Raw genomic sequence first — 23,801 nt, forward strand, 5'->3', positions numbered from 1 at the left:
TATTTTCATTTACTGTTAGGTGGGTGGCCCTTGACCCAATTGACCTCCCAGGAGATCACCATAACCTACCTCTTTTTATTCCTAAATATATTCTTAGGGTGTAATAATACACATTGCGTATGCAATGTGCAACTTTGTCAAAACAAAAAGCTGACGTGTAAAGCAATCCAGCATTTCTGTTATCCTGATAAAATATAGTAGGTGGGCATTGTCACCCTGGGATACAAAGTGAACTATCATGTGCAAAGGCTTCCTCTTAGCCCTTTCAAGAGGCTCTATGGTCTAGTTTGCTGTTGTATTTGGTAACCTTGTTTAAAGGATAGAGATGCTTGGAACAAAAAAAAAAAATAAGACTTGGATTGAATCTGGTTGGATCGGTAGAGAAATGTGACTGGATTCATTAATTCAATGAGCCATACTATACTTGTCAATGACAGGTGGAGTACAGTTTAGTCAGCCTGAGCAATGGCAGGTATAGTAATGTTGGATCGAAAGTTAGATTGTTCATATTCTAAGGTCAGAATAGCTCCTTGGCCTGTCTCGTGAATTCCACTGTTTATCCTAGCTTCTTTCCAACCTGATCTCTATTGCAGCCCTGTGAGAATGGCGCCTGCTTTTACTACAGCTTGGTTCCCAGAGTGTGTATAGACCTGTTAATTCAATACATTTACACAATAGTATGACCAAGGACAGCACTGTTACTCTGTCACAAGTAAATACCAGGTTTACCAGGGATTATTTTCATAAATTGCAGATTTAAATATATTAAAAATGCGTATATGAGATTTTAGTGATCGAGTAACATTCACTTGTCCTGATAACTTGTTCTGGCAATCACAGTGCTGGCTCTGACCATTCCCTGTTGAATATGTGAGTTAGGCCTGGAGCAAAGGAGAGAAGCAATAAGCGTAGGGGCTTCAAGTATAAAGGAGGCAGGAGTGAAAGGGTTCATTAAAAAAGGGGAGGAGAAAGGCAGTCCTATCAGATAGAAAAGACAAGTGGGTGAAGGGGTGAAGTGTTTAAAGCAGTAGGTGGGGAAAAGGGTCGGTTGAAGCTCAGAGGTTAAAGCAGAAGGTTTCCCACTCTCCTTCCATGGAATGGGTACTAGTTGGTGATGGGTTAAGTCCAGGGGTATGACAGGTGGCAGAATGTTGTTGGAGTTGTTGGTATTGGGTTTGTATCATCCTTATCATAGCGTCAATGTATGGTGGGCAAGGCCCATAAAGGTTTTCAGGTATAAATTGCAAGGCAGCAAAATAGTAAGGAGGGGTACCCATCTGAGGTATGGTGTTCAGAAATGGTCAGAGGTGAGTTGACTTACAGAGAGGTGAGATTAACATGGCTAAGGAGCCAGAGAGAATTTGTCACCGAGGCGGTGCATACCAGCTGGGGGCCGGGTAATTATAAGGGTGGTATTTGGAAGAACTGCTTGTTAGGAAAACACCTTCATGGGCCTTGGCAAGACAAATTGTTACTGGTGTAAAATTAAAATGTTATATGGGTTTTAAAAGAGTTATTTAGGTTTTCCAGATGATTATAAAAAAAAGCCCACCGTGGCCAATTTATACCACAAAACGGGTATTATGTTTGTTTTTTGGGGTAAAAGGTGACGCAGGGGGTGGTTGGGATTAAAGAAGAAAATGCAGGAGTTTGACCCCATCTATTCTGCCCTAGTCTTGTAAAGTTTCAGCCTAAACCCTCTTTCTTACACTATTTCTTCCTATACAGAGGAATCCAGTAGCTCTGCTCTGCTAATGAATATGAATAGAGATTCGGAACTGCCAGTGTTTTATTGAAAAGTTCAATTTGGAGGTAGTATAAAGCAAGCCTGTGTAATTATTTTACCATTAACTGTTGTACAAATTTCAGCTTGATATTAATTATACAGAACAGTCACAGCACTTGGAAGTAATTGCAGTGCAAGTTTCAGGCATGTTGAATTATGTTCTTTGTGTTTGGCCTTCCAAGGCTTCAAGCAAAAGAAGCAAAAACATGCGAAATGTGGGCAGATGTATCTGCTTTGATAAAAGAACTACAGATGTATGTAGACAGACAACACAAAGGGATAGAGGAAGACAGATAGATAGATAGATAGATAGATAAACTGATGTGCAGGTAGACAGAGGAAGATAAAAATAAGGTTTTCTATTTGGTTTGAGTTCATACAAACATAAACAGGCATTCTTAGTCTCTAGAAGAAAAGTAATTTGCAAATGTACAATGTAAAAAAGCAGACCCATCCATTCCGTGATGCTGCATTTTAATGAGAAATTTAATCAGAAAAAATGGTTGTTTCAGAAACAATATTATTAGTTGATTCCTTATTTAGCACATGATCAAGATGAATTCAGGAGATTTGGGAAGGAAATAACCTGATTTATACACATTGTACTGAAGAATGTAATGTAGTAAAGGTAAAATGCTTCAAGAAAGCTGGAATATGTGTCAAACTGGGAAGTTTTCTCTCGTTCCATGAAAAAAAAGTATGATAGACTGTGGAAAGCAGCCCTTTTATATGCAGTTTAATAATTGTAGGTACGTGAAATAACTTACAAACCAGGAGAATATGAAAATAGAGCATTTTTATTTGGGATCTACTTCACTATATGCAAACAGAATTATATTCTATGCAAAGTTTAATGCATAGTTGTCTGAATTGCTAAACTATGTGATTGTTTTATTGCTTGTATCGTGTGATTATCTTGTTTTATAAATCATGTGATGGTATTGCTTCATCTTGCTTATTTCTACTGCTAGATAGCATTGTGATTTTAGACTCAAAGGATAAGTAGAATCAACTGCAGGCACTGTCTGTGTCAGGCAGAAGCTGTGTTTCCCTGTGTTGCCTGCCTTGTCTTCACTACACAGCTCAAAGCTTGTACAAAGGCAGTGGAGAGTATATAACTCCGTTTTAACACAGTTGCCATAATATTCATTGCTTTCTGCTATCACTGGGGCTCATTGTATTAGATTATTTGTAAGTTTAGCACATATTACAGCACACATTAGGTCAAAGGTGTCAAACTCTTGCCCACGGGCCAAATGTGGCCCACAAGGTCCTTTTTCTGGCCCCCAAAAAAGTCCGAAAATTAACTACATCTGGCCCACCCTCATTTTCAATGCATGCAATACATAGACATACATATATACATATTCCTGAACACCCATTATGTGACACAAAGCCTAGGCAATGATCACATGGTGCCTGACTATCAGGCAAATTGTGTTTGTTTCAATCCATTAAAGACTGCATAGTGTAATATTTAGTGTCAAACTTGTAATGTGAGAGGATGAACAGCACGCAGGCTGCATAGAAAGATAGAAATTAGCCTTTTCAATCCTAAAGTGTGTGTAGAGGGGTTTGTTTTTGTAAGTTATGGATGAAGTAGCAAACTTCCTCAAAGTTTGGCCCCCGACCTGGTCTAAGTTTTAAATTTTGTCCCTCTGTGTATTTGAGTTTGACACCCCTGCATTAGGTAGATCAGCTGCTGGTTTTCTGCACTATACAAACCCTCACTGTGTTACTTTCTGCAGTCAGTGGGGCTGTTATTTCCTTATCGTGTCACTTGTTTTGTTGTACCAACCACTTTGTATCACTTTTGTTAAAAAATTGAAGTACACAAATTAGTGTGAGTGGATTTATAAGTACACAAATTGTACAGTTCTGAATGTTGTTTTTCTTGCGTGTTTGATCATCACTGTGAAAAAGCAAATGACCTCACAAAGCTAAAAATTTAAAGATTTGCATCTTTCCCGTGTTTCCATGTTGAACAAAAATTGGTCTCCCCACTGCTGTACACATTTCTTGCCTCCCGCTTTTTTGCAATTAGGACATTTGTTGGCCTTCCTGTGTCATTTTTGTGCATTTGGTTGCTGTCCAGAGACTGGATAACACCAGAATCTTTTCCCGCACTGGACTTTATTAGCTTCGGGATTTGGGTCATTTAAAATGAAGAATTATTGGACCAAATAAGCTTAAAGATACTACAACAAAACTGGGACAAACTCTAGGAAAACTTATAGCAACATGACAGTGGCCACACTTCTTGGAAAGCAACTTCAAAAAACAAAGAACAATTAGTGCCCAGCTAGTGCTCATCAGAAAACATACAGCTGTGCTGAAGTCAGTATTAGCTTCTACCTTCATCTGAGTGTTATAAATTCTCTTTCAGAAGGATTAAGCAATATTTTCCAAGAACTTGAATTTGAGTTGTGGCTTACATTTTCATCTACAAGCATGGCTTAAACCAGAAAAGCTTTGGCTAACATTTTCAAAGACTGAACTTCAGAATCAATTATGAAAAAAGGAGAATGGCTGTAAAAGTGTTTTACAAAAAAACTTCTGAAATGAATATTAGATTGTAGAAGCTCAGCAGTTGGGGTGTATCATTACTGATGTTTTCATCTGATACCTTTAAGCTTTAAGCTTTACATATTTTGGGCCCCCTGACACCATTGGTGATATTTCTGCAATGAGTTTCTTACTCAATACCACCGTCACTGTGCTGAGTTCAAGAACTTTCATTTTTTAGGATAGAAGTGGAACATTCATGTGGGACCATTTAACCAACTCATTCAGAACTACTTGGGTGTACTATTGACTTTCCAGTAGTGTTTGATGATTGTTTCCCCAGCCACATGCTGTGCGGCATCCTTTGCCCTCCGTGTCACTTCCACGTCCTGTAGATTAGAGGGAGGGTGCTGTCCCTCCTCTGAGTTACCTAGATGTCTGTTCAATCTGAGGTCACCAAAATAAAGACACCAGAAAAAAATGATGTGACCTCGCCATCTGCCACCCTATACAATATGTTACCCAATCAAAATAAATGAAAAAAAAAATCACAATGTTACTTTAGTTCTGAAAATAATAAACAGAATGTATTTAAATACAAGTTATAGAATCATTTTACACTATAAAGTAATTTTGCTTACTGCTTTTAGACATTGGGAAAAGAAACAGTCAAAGAAGTACAAAACAATAAAAAAATATACCTCAAAGCCCTGCCATGGTCATATACATGGACACATACAGTAAGGCTAATTTGGGTAAAGGACGGATTAATGTATTTTTTCACACTATAACCTCACAAGTTTAGGTAGAATAAACTCCATGAGAATGGTGTCCTGGGTAGGAGATCTAAATGGAGATCTCAAGTACTACAGCAATTGCCAATATGCTGTCCCAGTTGCATTGTTGGTGCATATAAAAAACAGTACCCCCTAAATAATTATCACAACAGAATTTTAGGACAGCACTTTTACAAGACACATAACACTTTTATAAAAAATACTTTCAAGAGTGTCCTAAAAACAGAATGTAAAATAATTAATTTCTTGCATAATATAAACTTTGCATAATATAAACCGGCTAATAAAAATAAAAGTCCAACCCAAACTGTTTTGGTCTTGAATACTGTAAAGACGGCAGAGACAATTGCAAAATAATTTATCTGTGTATGAAGTTACACTGTAGGAGAAAAGGTGTAATGCCGAACCTGATATATAGAAGGCTAAATATATTTGTGGCATCTTTCTTTAATTAGCCAGAAACCCAGCTCATCTATCAGATTCTATTTCCGGTTCCATGTCAGTGTTGGGTTTCTCAGCCAAGTTGAAGTCCTTCTCAAGTTGTCCATCTCCTTTAAGATCTTGTTTGTGCTCAGTTTTAATCTCAGGTCTGCCATTTGCACTGTTGTCATACTGGGACATCAGGATCACCTGTGCAGCCTTCGGGTTGTCCCTTAGGAAGATAGCATTGTGTCTGGTGTTTGGAATAGACACCTATAAGGCACCGGAAGAAAATATTTGGTTTCAATGGGCAGTAAAACATATGTTTGTAAGTTAACTGTTGGTGTGAAAAACAATATATTGACAACATAATGGTAATTATTAGTTTGTTTTTATTATTATAAAAAAAAATCTTGTCTGGTAAGGCACACCTGCCATGAGAGATGGCAGTTTAAAATTTTTATGAACTTTTGTCATTTTGAATTTTCTTTTTTTTTTATGTAATGTTTTATTAAAGTTTTTAGAAATATCATATACAAAGAAAACATAGAAATATGTATGGCATATCAGATGACCATATGAGATGAGCCGGATACAATTTAGAGGCTCTCCTAGACTGGGGCAGCATACACGTACCAGAGAAACAACATAATTAATATCACTATTAACTCGATAGTAAAGCCTACAATTACCAGTGTCTTTTTGTTTTAGCTGTATAAAAGCCCATATGGGATACCCATATAAGGGTAGTTCTGAACTGCAGTACTAAAATACAGTAAAGCAAGAAGAGAAGATTAAGAACTAGTGCGAGTCTCCATTCAGCAACAAATCTCTTAAATGGGGAAAGGATTACCCATCATGTAACACACCCAAAGTCACCAGTTGGTCCCATGGTGCCCAAATCATCTCAAACTTATCCAGTTATATAACCCAGCAGACAAATTCCATCAGCCGTACATCTCCTATTCAAGCTCTCAGCTCAGGGGTGGACAAGTTGATTTCCAGTGCACTATTATTAGACATCTGGCAGCTGTAAGAATGTGAGCTACGAGGGCCGTCATATGCTTGGAAATATTCAATACGGGCACATTCAGCAAAAAGGTTGCTGGGTCCACCCGAATTGATGTTTCTGCAAATCTGGAGAGGAGATCGTTAACCTCCATTCAATAACGTGTGATCCTCGGACACATACAAAAAATGTGAAAGAGCGTGCCACTATCATTTTGAATTTTCAAGCTAGAAGCCTTTTACGAGCCAAATGAGGTCCAAGCCAGGATGCAAAAATTGTGCATTACAGAGAAAATAGTTATGAAAAACTAGATTTTTAAATGATTTGTAAAGTTCAAAGAGACAATGGTGGTTAACACAATGTTACCAGTACATAAACTAGGAATAGTAAATAAACATACACATAAATAATGTATATAAATAGTACAAAACACCCAATAATATATCTACATGCTTAAGTAGAACAAGTTAAAGAAATTCAGAAACAATAGAGTGCTTTACTGTTGAAACCTTACAATCTAGAGAAGAAAGGTCTGGAGCCATTGAATGTAGCTTGCATACATATCAGGATAGTCAACATGCCAAATTAAATGCTGGTTTAAATAGGTGTGTTTTAGGGTATGCTTCAAGTAGGGGCATGGAGAAGTCTTGAACACAGGTGTTTGAAGAGTGGATTAGGGTGAAAGATAAGAGAGTTTGGGCAAGTTAAGAACAAGCGTTCCCTTGCAGCTACTACAGGCTGGAACCTTGCCAGCCACTTGGCTGCCCACACCTCATGACTGGTTTGCAGCTTTGACAGCGGGGATCAGGGAATGGTACTGAACTGCTCATTGCCACTCTTATTTTTTCCCTATTGGGCTCCCACGTGAAGATACATCACATAGGATTTGCCCTGAGGCAAGACTTAAGGCTGGGTTGACACCTAGAAATTACGGAGTAAATGTATGAAGGGGAACACTTTGAAAGAGCTATCAGTTTAAACTAGATTCTTTGGGTTGTTGGCAGCCACTAGAAAAAATGACAGAGATAGGTGGCATCAGAAGAATGATAAGAGAAGTGAATGAGGTGAGTGGCAGAGATCAGTAGGATAGCCAGGCTGTTCATTGATAGAACATAGAGGAGTCCAGAGAGAATATGACCAGAGCATGTATGAGTTTACTGGATCTTGTTTTAGGAAAGGGCAGATACTTGAAATATTTTTAAAATAGATATTGTAAGTATTGTATTGTAATATTGGAAATATTGTAAGTTGAAGCAGATAACATAAATGAGGAAACAGCAGATAGACAGTCAGAGAAAATCTCCATCTCACAGCATTTGCTCTGCTTTTACCAGGAGGGTTCTATTACAAAGCTGTTGAGTGGCACCTTGAAGTGCCTGTTTTGGATCTGAAATTCTAGTCTAGTATCCTAACTCCCATGACAGGTGTGCTTTAAACTATGATGGAGGACTAATCTGAATTCCTAATTCTCAGCTATTTATCATTTTTAAGGGCTTTCAATTAGGGATAAGTGACATGATTTTGGCAAAATTGATATCACTAGAAAATTGCTGATTGTACTAAAGTATATTAAGAGGGTGTTAAAGAGGTTATTTTGTATTTATATGCAAGGATTTTTTTGTATCTTTATATTTAGTCTTTATTCATGTACTTTTTTATTTTAGTAAGTCTAATAAAGGCCCATTTATTTGTAACAATAACAGGTCCAGGGCAGCTTAACCACCTGAGCGTTACACTGATGTCTAGATTTCTGTTCCAAAAGCGTTACAGTTTTTCATGAAATTTTTTTTTTTAAATTGTAGACCTGTAACTTACAGAAATATGTCCGAACAGGGTTCTAGTAGATATGAATATAAAAAATGTTTGAAACACACAATCATGTAAAAAAAAAAAAATTTATTTTAATAAAATTAAATAAAAGACACAAAAAAATCAGCTTAAACAAGAATACATAAATAAATGAAAAATACTGAAAATGCGATAATTCGGTATACTGTATAGTAATATATTTTTCTAAAACACCTCCCTAGTGTCCGTCACATACCTATAGACAAAACCACATAAATATATTTTCTATTATTTTGTATTGGATTGGATGCAGGACTTTGTATTCAATCCAATACAAAATGAGAACAAAATTCAAACTCTCATTTTGTATTGGATTGAATACAAACTCCTGTATCCAATCCAATACAAAATGCGAGTTTGAATTTACCAATTACATACTTTGTATTTATTTTGAATTATTTTGTATTGGATTGGATACAGGAGTTTGTATTCAATCCAATACAAAATGTGTTTGAATGAGTTTCAGTTTGAATTTCCCGCACACGCGCCGACGTCATCGTACACGCCGACTTACACGCACAGAGGGAGAAGAAGCCGGCCGGCTTCTTCTTCCCGGGGAGGACACCCGACGCTGGAGGACGACGCTGGAACACGACGATAGATGATCGCAGCGGGACCAGGTAAGTGATCGATAAACCCGAACTTTTCTCACTGTATTTTCATACAGTGAGAAAAGTTCGGGTTTATCGATAATTGTAACTTTTTGAAGCCCGTACCAAGGTCGGGCTTATCGCTCAGGTGGTTAACGGAGCTTCTGCAGCCTACAGGAGCAATTTAAAACCTTAACAACTAACAAACACCCCCTTGATTTTTGCCTTCTCTATTGACACCAATGCATTTTGCTAAAATGTCAAAATGTTGTCAAATTCTCAACAATTTCACTCATTCCTATCTACCCCTGTGACAGTGGAAAAATATTGAACTAAGGCATATACATAGGAAAAACATCCTGATGGAAAGGAGAATAAAAAAAATAAAATAACTTAGCCAAATACAACCCGACCCCAAAAATTTGCTAAAATCCCTCCACTCATCCCTTCTGTTCATTCACAGGCATGAGAGATCCTAGCGGTTTATATTTTCCATGCCATGGCACACAGTTTGCCCAAATAAAGAATAGTCCCATGATATAGGGCATGTAATAGAGAAATAAAGTTCATGTTCATTCTCAGAGAATCCAATAAACTCAGGAGACCCATCCTGTCTGCTCCCGTAAGCGAGCCAAGAAAAACCTAATCTCCAGAGATTTCACACTGCCCCCTGCTGTCTCAGGTGGTCCAGCAGCTCATCCCTCTGTGGCCGCAGATAAGCAGCTGTTGCCTCTATTGTGAATCTCTGCACCACCACTGATAATAGTCCTAATACATCCCTATTCTATTTAAAGCATTTTCAGTCGGTGTTCATTTCACTGGGGAACGCATATTTTGTTGAGTTAGATCTTACACTTGTTTTTTTACTAATTTTTAGGTGGTAAATACAGACATGACCCCAGTTTTTTGCTATCACATCCAGTTTTATACGATACAGGGTACCCTCCATTTTTGTAAAAAAACATACACATTTTACAATGAAAAAATAATGAAATAATAACTTGAATGTACTGTTTATTTTTTTTTTTTTGTTCAAAAAAAGATTTCTTGTTACTCCATGATTTTTTTTTACTGTAAAACATTTAAAATTATTTGGGTAAGCGGTTAAGGTAAAAATTTACACTTATAGCTTTTCCTGGAGTGTTCAGTGTTAGGACGATCTCACCCGATGCTCCAACAATAGTCAGCCATCATATATACATTCCATCTATCCTGATACCATCCTTCCATGACCTTCAAATCTTGGTGGAATTGTTCATCTTGCTCATCACTGACTGCACCAAGGTTTTCCTGGGAAGTTAGAAAGATGGCTTTGCAGAAAATGCACCTTGATGCTCATATTGCAACCAAGCATTTTGTAGCTCTCCAAGAGTTTCTGGACAATTTCTGTGTAATTATTTGCTCATGTGTTTCCAAGAAAATCCTTAACAATGGCTTTGAATGATAACCAGGCATTCTTTTCAACTTCAACTTCTTGTCCTGATGATATGATCATCCTTAAAGAGCTGCCGAATCTGTGGACCATCAAACACACCGGCCTTTATGTTTTCAAATGACAGGCTAGGAAATGCCAAAATGAGGTACTTGAAAGAGTCTCCATCAGTTGGCAAAGCTTTAACAAAATGCTTCATCAGACCCAGTTTCATGTGCAGAGGCGGGAATATAATATTATTTCTATCAACAAGTGGCTCATGTAGAATGTTTGGATCACCTGGTTTTAGGGCAGATCTTGGAGGCCAATTCCTTTCCACCCAATGCCTCTCACAAGCTCTGCTGTCTCACATGCAGAGATAACAGGGATACTTGGTGTATTTGCGTTGCTGACCAAGAAGGAAGCATACCATTTTAAGGTCAACACAAATGGCCCAATTGTGTTGGTGATATTGCAACAACTCAATGACTCTCTTTATATCTGCATATTCTTCACAAAGAGAAACTGAATGGCTAATTGGGACTGACCCAAATATATTGCCATTGTGAAGGAGGACACACTTTAAGCTCTGCTTTGAGCTATCGATGAATAGTCACCTTTCAGTTGAGTTATAGATTGGAATTCCCAATTCCTTCATTAAACTAGGTATATTATGGCAATACACAAAGCCACTGTCAGTTCTAAAGTACTGCAGAAATGCAATTTCTCTGGTTCGAAAGTACGATACCTTTGTTCCTTTTTCAAGTAAGTTTTTCTCACGCAGTTTTGAGGCTAGGAGTTCTGAAGCCTTCTTCGATAGTCCCAAATTACGTGCCAAATCACTCAACTCATGCTGATCAAATCACTTATGAACAGAGTCCTCTTCAATTTCAAACTCTTCATCATTGTTGTCACCTAGTTCATCACCATAATCATGTTCTTCAGGAGAGGGTAGTATAATGAAAACCGGTACTGGGATTTCATCTGAACGAGCCACTGGGCGTATAGTCGATGGTAGATTAGGATACTCTATGTTACATTTATTTTTTTTGGTATATCCTGAGGTTTTCACTATAAAAAAGTAACAGTCACTGAAATGATCTCATGGCTCTCGCCAAACCATAGCTATACCAAATGGCATCTTATCACGTGTTCCCTTTGTCCACATTCATAAACCCTCGGCGCGCTGTTTGCACACCTTATGAGGGACCCAAGACTTATCCTGATCACCAAGTTTAACTTTAAAATATGCCAAATAGGCTTGTTTAAAAAAATGTGCTGATGTTCACCCTTTGACTGGAAATGGTAAAACTGCCACAGATATAACAAAATGAATCAGGGTTGTTTAGGCATTTACAAGAAACAGTAGAGCCAGACATGATCTGAAAGAAAAAAAATTCATGTGTGTAGGTAGAAAAATCAATTTTGCTTATTCACTACGTAGAGCAGCGCACAATCTCTGACCACACTGTCTTGGGTGTAAATGAATAGCCTATACAAATCCACGTGACAGTAATCGCATTAATATAAGCAGGGGAGAAAAACCTGACGTGACAGAAAAACTGCACTTTCAGAGTCAGCATACCTATTTTTAGTGCAAATAAGCTTAAAAATTGAAGTCAACAAAAAATTTGTTCACAATTTTTCCCAGTGTTATTGAAAAGTTCACCTAGAAGGAGGTTTTTTGTGACTTTTACATTTTACTTGCTCTTTTACGTCATGATGACTGCATTTTGTTTGAAGCTTTGCAGGTTCTGTACATGAAACAGCTCAGCTAACAAGCCTACCAAATGACTGCAAAGGTAGCATGAATTAGGCGCACACAAGGACTGCTTCCAGTTAGTCTTCGCAATCTGACAGTACTGCACTTTAGTGCACTAAAAATGTCCTTAGGCAATTGCTAAAAGGAAGCGGTTCCCATATGCTTTCCAACTATTTGACCTTTATTTACCTGTAAAACGATGCATATACCAAGGGGGTTGAGAAGGGTGGTAAGGACATGCAAAAATCTTTCAAAACCTCAAGAATAAGAGCATTCCCCCCTAACTTTTGCTTTCCTCCTTTGCAGCATATGTAATGCAAAATGACAGGTGCACTTGAAATACAGTCCATCCTGTAAACCTGAAAATGAGTCATTGTTCTAATGACGCCTGAATCGTTCCACACCATATGGGTCCTGGAGGTAATGCAGACAGGTGCTACAGTTATGTAAGTTAATAAGTGAGACAAATGATCTAATTAAAGATGCAGGAATTCTGGCTGACGTCTGCTCATCACAAATTGCTGACATTACTCCTGGACAGAGGGAGCCAGTGTTTAGAAGAGTCTCAAATTCAATTTTTCCAAAATAACTGAGCAATAGATGTAAGCTTTTGAGAAAGCTCGCAATTTAGATTTATGTACTCTATAATTTTGCAATGTTTTTTTCTGATGCTTTATATACTTATAATTATGTACTTTTTTTTATTATACTGAAAGATAGGTTTTTATCTGCTAATTTTTTACCTAGATAGGCAATTGAAAATTTTTTATGAATGTTGTAAAAAATCGATGGTCATAAACACTTTAAGTCTTTAGCTGCCTATGGCTATGTCTGAATGAATTGTTTTTGTACACGCAAGAGGAATGTGCAAAAAACAAGGGAGCTCACTCTCAAAAGACTTTATGCTTATATGTTGGTGTTTTCATAGATTAGAGTAGGAGTACCCAATAAAAAGGCACCCTTTGGCATGTTGTTTTTTACATACACTATATGCCAAAGGTTTATAGATACTTGATTTTCACCCTAAACTATATGATCAAATGATGTAGTTATCCCTTAAAGTTGTAGATTTCAGATGTTTCCAGAATAATACTGTAAATGCTAGAGAATGCAAAACCATTTTAGACAATTGTGCACTTCCAACCTTATGACATCAATTTGAGGAAGACCTTTAGGTATACCAGCATTACTGTGCACAAAGTTAGCTTCATAAAGACATGGTGTGACCATAAGTTGTATAGGAGCTCACGTGGGCTACACAGAGCCTTGACATCAAGTCTACTAGATATCTTTAGGATGTTGAAACACTTATAGCAATCCTGAACATTTCACCCATCATTGGTGCTTGACTTCACAATGTTATTCTGCCTAAACAAGCAAAACTTTCCCAGACACACCTTTGACTTTTGTTTGTGGAATGGGAATCGAGCCCATATAGGTATGGCAATCAGGAGTCCAAAAACTTCCTGCAACACAGGTCATATATGTCCAGTTTGGACAGGTCCCCTATGCAGTTTGGTAGAACAAGTACAACTGATTATTTATTCTGTTGTATACATTCTACTCTTTGTAAACACATTTCTTTTGTCTATTAAAGCTGTCTGATAAAGCATAAAGTAAATCATTAGGGTAAATGTGGACAAGTTACCCTGATACTGAATGGTCACATGATGCCTCATTTACTTGATCATAATTGTAGCTACTATTACTGTTTTTAATATATGTGGGTGCTAGGATTTGGAGTATTGGTTCTGGTTTCTGTGAAAACCAATTTTGGGGTTTAGATTTTACCTAAAGAAGGCAAAATTAAAATGATTTTGGCATAGGGCTTGAGATGGTTCCTAGAAATAAGCAAAACCACTATTAGACTGTCACTGGAAACATGGCATTGAAACACATACACAAAGAACATGGGAATGCAATTGCTGACCCAAATCCTAACTCTTCAGTTAATAACAAAGACAGGTGATGACAACATTTATGTGGTGATCACATGACTTTAGGTTATTGGATTAGAATATAATTAGCAGATTAGCTTTAGGGACAAGGTTGACTTTGCACTAGATAAAGTATCCTGCGCAAAACACTTATACATTATATCATTGAAGGAATTAAAAAAAAAAAAAAAACTTCTGAACAGAATGGCTCAGGTAACAAAACAATGCATTATCCCCTGGCCAAGTGGGCTAAAACAACTCTAGGCAGATATAAGGATTGTGATCACTGAAACACTGCCCATTTATTCCATCAATATGATAAACCTTCATCATCACCTGCATGTGCAATCGCTTTTGATGCTTAGTTGCATAATTGAAGAAAATTATTTCGGCAACTACTGTATGCAAATTGAAAGGGAAGTATATTGAATTATTAGGACCCAGCAATACTCAAGACTTCTTTTTTATTCCAGAGATTTATCCTACTATTTGCTGCTGACAATTACTTACGAAGCAGGTAGAAGGAATTATCCAACAGCAACACAGACAGAAAAAAACATTCAGGTACAGGGAAAGGTTGTCCCTCTAAAAGTTGAAAATTTTCTTAATTTCCAGTCTGGTAGCACCATTGTCACTGGGAAATAAAGTAAAGTTAAATCTTTCTCTAACAAGGACCCAGATAAAAAAAAAAAGCAGACAACAATGCTACTCTTCCTTATACTATCTGAGACTAGGGAAAAGTCTTCGTCTTAATATATGCTTTGGAAAATGGCTTGGTTTTCATAAATCAAGAATATGAAATAAATATTCAAAATATCATAAACATGCTTTGAGCTAAATTTCAAACTAAACAAGATTTTACTTAATACCTAAAAGCTTATCATTTATAATTGGTTTTTCATAAAAAAAAAAAATCCTAAGCTTTTTTTCTAGCCTGAATAATTGATCCGTGTTAAGCCATAAAAAATGAGAATCTGGGCAGATATTGGATTAGCCTTATTCCTAAATTCTATATTAGGAAAGGTAAAGAACAGTCATATTGGGTTCCATAATGTAATTATCTAACAGATAGCAGCTAGTGCAACTTGTCTCCCCCACAACAAACTGATGAGTACCCCAGTAAGGGGTGTACAGGACAAGTGTGATAGCCTACAAGAAGTAGAAGAAGTATTGACTTTGGATGACCCTCAACATGTATGTCCACTGTGCAGGACAGAGCTGATCTCCCAGGTTCACTGATGAAAGTGTATCTTCTCCAGACTTTACCTTTATTAAATCAGGTTCAAACGCTCAAGTTATTATTTTATGTGCAGTAAAGCTGCATCTACACAGACGTTTTTTTCCTGCATTTTCCCACGTTTTTAACGCGTTTATGTTTTAAGTACCTATAAACGCTGGAAAATGCAGGAAAATGCCCCATTGAAATCAATGCAAGCAATGTTAAACATAATGCTCATAAACGTGCCTCAAAGAAATGTCCCGATGTAGATTTGCCCATTGGAATGCATGGGAATTTTAAAAATGGGCTTTTAAAGCCTGAGGTTAAACGCTGGGAGAAACATGTCCGTGTACACTAAGCCTAATGCATGAATTGAAAGTTACAATGGTAGTCAAGTTGTAAACTACTACTTTTTAAATATTTTTACAGCATTCATTTTATAATAATATATGCCTGGGGTTATTGGTTGAGGTTTAGTTGGGAGTTCTAGATTTTAGAGGGATTAAGGTTGGCACTTAAGATGAGCAAACATCCAAACTTTGATAAGTTATGGTTCAGAAAAACCTTTTTTAAAAACTGAAAACTTCTGATGGGTATGGTTAGATATATGAATAAAATAAATAGGAGTTTAAGCAAAAGCAAATTTTAACTGTTTGTGATCGAGTTTAGACTGAAGACTAAAGCTGCGTACACACGGCAAATTTTTCTCGCCCGATAATCGGTATCGGCCAATTATCGGGCGAAAATCTGCCGTGTGTACAGTCGGTCGTCGTCCATCGTCCGACGACCGTCCTGGCGGATCCATGGACGATGGACGACGACCGATCCTAATGAAAGGGAAGGGGAGAGCGCGCAGCAGGGTGCCGCTCCGTCGCTCTCCCCCTCCCCTCTCCATAGAGCATGAACGGTACCGTTCATGCATCGTGCAGTCTTTTCTCGTTGGAAAGGATCGTGAAAGATCCTTTCCAACGAGAAAAATTGCAGGTGTGTACGCAGCTTAAGTGTTTTGTTGAGGTTTAATGATTATCAGTTTGTGATTTTGTTTATGCAGTGGGTTTGTTTGAGGTTTTAGGGTTAAACTGGGGAATAATGATTAAGATAACATTGTAATATCCAGGTTATGGTCCAAGGAAAAAATAGGGTTGATGCCCAGTGGTCGGGGGTTAGGTTGCAATTCAGTTAGTTTAGGGAGTGAGAGGTAAAGTTATAGACTGGTTAAGGTTTAATGTTAGGAATTTGCAACACGCTGGAGCATTTAATTATAAAGACTTTCAATGTCAGAAGTGACTACTATCAAACTTTTAGAAGTAATCCTACCTGTTATCTTAGTTGGGGATTCAGTTGTTTATGGTAATACAAGACATGAACTGTACTTACTGCTTCTTTCCATGTGGTTTTCTGACTAGTAGATGTGCAAGACATCTGGGAAAACATAGATTCTGCCTTATTCCTGCAATAGAAACAAAAATTTTAAAATTAAAAATGTAACATGTATGAACCTATATATTGTAACGTAATATTACAAAAGAAAACAATAACATATAAAGATTTCATAATGTATCAGATAAAAGATAAAGATAAAGATAACTGGTAGAGAATACTAATGCTGAAGAGAAATGTTTTGCTACACAGATCTGAAGAAGATGGCAAAGAAGAAAATACAATTCATGTTACCTAAGGTTCATGGCTGAAATCACTGCTGGAAAGTCTAGGAATTCTTCAACCTACACAACATGATAAATAAAAAAATAAGAAATTGAGATTCTGACTTTTGATACCATTTCTTTTCTCTAAAATATATGATTTTCCGAAAAAGATGTAGGCCACTAAATAGCACACAAACTTTTTTGAAGTAAAGATATTTATAAAAGGAAACTATAGAAAACAAAGATGTTCAAACAGCAACATAACACGGGTTGTAGTGAATGTGACAGTGATATGATTAAACTTCTGATTTCTGGTAAAAAAATTAAGCCAAAGTAGGAATTGGTTAAAGTCTTGTCTCATTTGGGAGATTTTTCCTTATTTCCTGTCATTTTTAAGAAAAATCTCTACTGGTACAGGACAACTGTTCCTCCTGTTCTGGTGCCAACTAAAAATTAATAGCATATTTACTCGAACCATATTTAAACCAATCTAAATATAAACTGTAGTGCTTACTTTTACCAGAAAAATAGAGAAAATGCTTTGACTTCAGTAAACAACCTAGGGCACACAATGAGATCAGAAATACCAATAAAATAAGTGACAATAAATGCATCCATGGGCTTAGTCTGTATATATCTCTTGTTCCTGTTTTACAGGTAAAGTACTTCTTACTTTTTAGTTGGTTATAATGGGTCATTTGCTTTTGTAAAGTACTCATGTAAAGTTTGTTACACACAGCTTGTCTATGACAGGTGTGAAATGTCAAATCAGAGACAAATGCAGATTCAGGACATGCGATTTAGGTGGTCACTGGGCATAAACCAACACTCTTATTTAAAGGCTTTTTTAAGGACAAAAAAAGGGGTTTTCAATCATGGACTAGATTCATTCCAGGCTTGTTGGATCACCCAGGGTTCACCCATATTAGTTTATTTTTTCCAGTTTTGGACATTTAGACAGCCCAATGTGCCCCTCAAAGATTTAAATTTAATGGGTTTAGTTTTGACTTCTGCAAAAACTTCAGAAACCGTTGTGTATATCCTTGAGCTTGTCTTTCATAAAAATGTGTTACCCTCTGTCTGGCTCTAGCCCATTCCTCATCCTCGTTGTTGGGGACTTCCTCTGTCATCATCCTCTTCTGATTATCCTCTTTCTCAATATTTCTTGTCTTTTTTGAGCTGGAGCCCATGATGGAGGGAAAAACACATACCCTTTTATCACACAATGCAAATATATGAAACATATAACAAAATATAAATGAAGGTTCTTATTTATCTGTGTCCCATTCAGTTAGTCATATTCAGCTGGACTCCTGTAATGTTGAAGATGTTTTGCTTTCTATCCATTTACCTAAACAAGCTACATTCTCATCATTTACAAGACACATAAAGACCAGCTAAGTGTGACTAAATACTACTAACTATGTAACAAAACATTTCATTGTTTTTTGTTAATGTCACTACCACAACACCTTGGATTACAGGTAAACAACACTTGGAGCTTCAACTCTCTGTCCCAATGCTAGCCACCCAATGGCATCAAAAGTTGACTTTGCAACAATTTCAACCACCACTAGTTACCCATCCCCAAAGCATTGAAAATGACCAAGGCACCCCGCTGCCATCTGTTCTTATATATTATTGTGACATGAATGGAGGTAGGTTGAGTTGGTCTACTCCATCATTGCAACTTAGGGCTGGTTTATTGTTACAAACTTTGCTTCTGGCAAATGTGTGAATTTCCTATTTAAAGCCCATTTCTAGACTACATTTTTTTATTCTCCTTTTACTCTTTTAGAATTAAATTTTAATGAACATCACCTAAATTTAATCAATTTTCTGTGAGCCCGTAGCATCACAGACATACCACTGAGATGTGTTATCACATCACCCTCGGTTCATAGCATAAATGCTACAGCACCCCCCCACCACTGGAGATACCTGGAAAAAAAAAAGTTATGTATACCTTGTATGGGTAAGGCGGCTTAGGGGAGGTGATAAAGGAAGCCTGGGGTGTCGTACTGGTCGTACTGGAGCTATTAGATGTAAGTTTTTATGATGGTTTCCAGGGACAAATGAATGAAGGATCTTTCTACACACAGCAACGTTCTATGGAGAGGGGACAACAAGCGATTTGTCCCCACTGTGCTCTTCTAATTGTACAGCAGTCGTTGCCCATCGGTTGTTCATGGATCCATCAGGACAGATGAATGAATGAATGAATAGCATCAAGTGACCGCTGTACATATGTCAGATTCTCACCCAAGACAAGCCTGACTATTCGTATCGGGCGGGAATCATCTGACATGCATTAGATGTGATTAACATGATTATATGGCAGGATTTCGAACCTGCAATTTATGACAATAGGCACATATGTTTTTTGCCTAAACAATCTTTGTGTTCAGCTCTTATTTTCAGTTCTCAGCTGTGGTTTCTGAAAATGATGGCTATTATTGCAAATAGTAAATCGAGATTAGTGGCAGCTAATATGGAAGAAATATTGGGATTCTCGATTGGTTAGCAAAGACAGCTCGGGAATGTCGGTACACTGAAACAAAAAAAGTGACAGCGGAAAAAAAAACTGATCTTTTAAACAGGGTTTATTTATCTGTCTTTTGGGGGGGTCTGTTTTCTATAAAGACCTGTATTTATCCAAAGAATGTTTAAATTGTTGTTAAATGGTGACATGATGCACTGTCATTATCAATCGGACACCACAGCTCGAGATGATAACCTGTTCTCCTAGATGTGTGGAAGCAAAATGAGAAGGGGGTTTAGAAGGACAAATAAACAGATATTATCAGAAGGATGAATCAAGGCAGAGCAGTGGGGGGGAATATGATGTCTCTTGCGGTAACCAAAGCATTACATTCACACATAAACAACTGCTCGTTGTAGATAAGTCAGTGACAGTAGTGTCACTATATCTGTTCCATGACAGACTCCAATCTTCCTAGATATCAACTTTTCCATCACTTGGTTTTTATATATATTTATAAATCTGTGGGGTTTATTTTAGTATCAGAAGAATGGTCCACAACAAGCCAGATTATATATTATAAGGCCCTTCTACACATAAGAACGGATGTGTGGAGTTACTTTGATAAAACTGAATTTCGCCAAAGCTGTAACTCTCAATTTCCTTCACTGAGCTATTGGCTTTCATTTTTTTTCATTATATCCTTCCATATGTATTACACTCTTAAAGCAAGAAAGAAAAACTGTCATTCAGGACAAGAATCTTCCTACAAGATTACATGTAGATTTAACATTTTTTAGAGATATCAATACATATAAATATTAGCAATTAGCAATTTGTGCTAAACTGACACCAGTTAATTTTGGCTATCTGTAAAAGTGACATTCTTCCCAATGGCCATCAATGAAGGAGGCAATCACTCCACTGACCACCACTTCAATGTCCTGTGAGCTGTGGATATAATAATTATAAAAGGGATTTATCAAGACCTGAAAAGTACTTCAAGGGTTGCCCCATGGTAAAAAGTTGGGAAAGGCTGCTCTATAGTGTTCTCAATTGAAGTAGAGAGGCCATTATGTACAATTGTTTTTAGGTGTTCATATAGTTTATGGCCCATGTTGTTTGCTGCTTTATATTGTATTATCAGAAATGAATGAATAAATAAATAATAATTATTATAAATCATAATAATAAATTATTTTCTTTAAAATGAATATTTCTTGCAGGCAATAGAAAATGAATGTGTGTGTGTACTCACTAAAATACTCTAGAATTCCCCTTTAAAAGTAAAAGTTTAGACTGTTTTTCTAAAATGTTAGTTGAAAGTAATATAGATCATATACCTGAATTTAGCTGTGTTCTCTGATTTGCAGTCATCGCTGTCACTCAGCTGTAAGTCTCGCCTCACTAAATTGAACAATTTGAAGCAGTCATCATTGTTCTGCAGAAGTGGTTTCAAAAACACTGTTAAATTGTTGAAATTTCAAGTTGATGTAAATGAAAGCAATCCTCATTCTAACCATTTCATTTATCAGAGGTTTAGTAAAAATTAAAGCACACATAGATTAAATGCACCATTATTGTTGAGATTGGGCATGCAGAGAAAGAGCAGGTCCTGGGGTACGTGATGTAGGTATCCCAGGATTTGCTGGCTTCCTATTCTTCCCAGGCAAAAGGGGAGAGGTCTGCCCTTCAATTTTTTTTAAAGAAAAAAACACAAAAAAAGTGGTGATAGGTCTGCTTTAAATTACAATTACAACACTTACCGGTCTGGTCCCTATCCCAGCAGTAGGTCCTATTTATGTGACTTTATCCACATTGGGCCTGATTTATTAAAGCTCTGCAAGGCTAGAAAGAATATACTTTAATCAATGAAGCAGGGATAAGCAAACCTGGAATAGATTGCTTCAAAGTCATTTGATATTTGCTAGCAAATGTTTTGAATCCTGGGCCAGATCCATTCCAGGTTTGCTCAATCACCCAGCTTCACTGATAAAAGTGTATCCTCTCCAGTCTTTAGGAGCTTTAATAAATCAGGCCCATTATGTAGAATCTAATAATGGTAAAGTGTATGTAAAGTCAATTTGTTAAGCAGGTAAAAATTTTTACTACATTTTACTACTGCAAATGTGGTCTCAGTTGAGAAAAAAGTTCTTGTGACAGCAATCTAAGATGAGATTTCCTGCGATTTCCTTTTGCATACCCAAAAACAAGAAGAGGAAGGAAATCTCCCCCAAAACACAGCAATACAAGCTTGGCAGGTGTATTACTCCATACCAAAAATCTTTCCCTATATCATCACATTTGTCAAGATTATGCATACATATGTTTTGGGTAGACTAAAACTTTTTAAATAAAAGCAAAAGGTTTTATTTCCAAAAGCCACAAAATTTAATAGTATCTCTGTCTTTTAGTACAATGATTTTCTTTACAAGGAAAGAGATCACAACACAAAAAGCCCTAGTCAAGCTGGAGGAAATAATGAGTGCAATTAATTTGTATTGTTCTGGAGATATTAAGTCGCGTTATTAGGGTGACTCACGGATGACGCAGAATCAGCTGGGTCCAACACTTTGAAATTTTTATCTCCAAGCCCTGAAACAGAGATGAAGAAATTAGCTGCAGGGGAGGCTATAATTACACATGGAATTGAAATTGGGGGAATAAAGTGCATTCACTAACTTGGGCTCACATTAATGAATCATATCCTGCTTGAAAGGCCATGGAGTAAGCAGGCTGGCAAGACTGAGCGGAAATAAACGACCAAAGGCTTTTAAGTCACGACCTAGTTGCTAAGTTAATGCTCTTCTATTGTAGCCTCAAATTAAGGGTATTTTTAAATGCAATTTCACCCATAATTGTATATGTTAGAGTTACCCAGATGGTCTTTTTTATCAGAAGACAAAAAGGTGGTACACTGTGTTCCCGTCTAACAGAAATGGGCTTTGATGGGCTGCCTTTAAACTCTATATCACTTATGTAATTCCACTGAGGATGATGTGCTTTTGGAGAACAGTAATTACCAACAGCAGAATCTGCAGAACCAATTTTTAGGTTATTTAATAATTACCATCTGAGTCATCAAAATCCAGAAGACTGGTTATTTTATTTTTTTGTGAGTTTATTTTAGGTAACATGAAAGTATTACAAGACATGGCATGGTGAGTTGGAACCAGAGAGCCCTCCAATGAACCAGGGGATAGTGCATTATAGTCTTCTTAAGGATTGTGGTATCAACATGTCTCACTTTAAAGGAAATTTCCCAAAATAAGATGTTTATTCCCTTGTTTTATAATGGCGAATGAATCCATTTAAATCTTTTCTTTGTGCCTCTTGCCTACTCTAAATCCAGAATCGCTGATTTGCAAAACAGATGCCGCCCAACAAGGGGAATCCCGGTTCTAGGTGACCAAAGCAATTAGGGCCCAAACAAAAATGTATTTTGTCTCTGTTTATTACCAGGGGGGTATAAAGTGCCCCTTCTCTGCAAGCCTTGTCACTGGAGAAATCATAAAGAGTGATGGACTTTGAGATCCATCTTTAAATGACTGGCGTTGATAGATAGAAGAGATTGACTGGCATTCTATGTTTCCAAGTACTGGAAACTGGCACTTACAAAATGGTTAATATCAGTATGTTAGTTAAAGTAGTGTGGATAACAGGTTAAAACTGCTGAAACTGTAATAGTACAAAGTTAGGTTTGTATACAAAATTTCTTACTAACTTCCAAATTGGAGTGCATTTACCAGTATTTTCAGCATCATACGATCATACGTGCCCACTAAAAGGCAAGGAAAGTCTTAGGCAGTTATGTTTCCAATGCAATAAAATAGGCTTTAAAAGTTGATTCATATATATATATATATATATATATATATATATATATATATATTAACCTTTTACAAATAAAATAACCATATCATTTTGCAAAACCCATATACTTTACTTCAATCAAGAAATGATACTAACCACTTCCAGAGTGTTGTTTTTTGGTGTAGAAAAAAACACCACAAGTACAACCAAAGGTGACCAGAATTCTGGAAGAATAAACATATTTTTATCTTCCTGGCACACCATCCACGTATGCCCATCAAATGCCCAGCAATAGTTTGCTATGCCATTGCTACTGTCATGACAACAAGAATAGCAACCAAGTATCCCCCCCCCATCTCTTGAAATAGATTGTTTCCTCTTTTATAAACCAAATGGTACACAGAAGACAGATGTGTTCCAATAATTAACGATCTGCTAAATCCAGAATCTCTTGCAGATAAAAACAAGAATCTGAAAGGCTCATTGCTGAAAGTTAAAGCTAAACTAAACCTAAATGAGAAAAGCATATGAGCAGGCAGACATTAAGCATAGCAGGCAGACATTATTGCAGAAGGA

The 23,801-nt window shown here is 36.9% G+C and overlaps 1 protein-coding gene across 2 annotated transcripts in view; it reads right to left on the minus strand.

Moving 5' to 3' along the window:
- Positions 1 to 2,257: 2,257 nt before the first annotated feature.
- LOC140323222 (uncharacterized) overlaps positions 2,258 to 23,801 on the minus strand; it is a 32,167-nt gene continuing 10,623 nt past the window's right edge. Inside the window, exons 3-9 of one of the 2 annotated variants that reach the window (XM_072400124.1) lie at positions 23,137 to 23,193; positions 21,955 to 22,007; positions 20,756 to 20,853; positions 18,004 to 18,109; positions 16,959 to 17,008; positions 16,662 to 16,734; positions 2,258 to 5,781 (exon numbers count right to left, since the gene is read on the minus strand). In XM_072400124.1, coding sequence (XP_072256225.1) covers positions 5,557 to 5,781; positions 16,662 to 16,734; positions 16,959 to 17,008; positions 18,004 to 18,109; positions 20,756 to 20,853; positions 21,955 to 22,007; positions 23,137 to 23,193 — 662 coding nt within the window. In that variant the 3' untranslated portion in view covers positions 2,258 to 5,556. The remainder of the gene's footprint in view (positions 5,782 to 16,661; positions 16,735 to 16,958; positions 17,009 to 18,003; positions 18,110 to 20,755; positions 20,854 to 21,954; positions 22,008 to 23,136; positions 23,194 to 23,801) is intronic. The other variant, XM_072400125.1, reaches the window with a different exon arrangement.

This window comes from Pyxicephalus adspersus, chromosome 2 (assembly GCF_032062135.1).
Source record: "Pyxicephalus adspersus chromosome 2, UCB_Pads_2.0, whole genome shotgun sequence".
Taxonomy (NCBI): domain Eukaryota; kingdom Metazoa; phylum Chordata; class Amphibia; order Anura; family Pyxicephalidae; genus Pyxicephalus; species Pyxicephalus adspersus.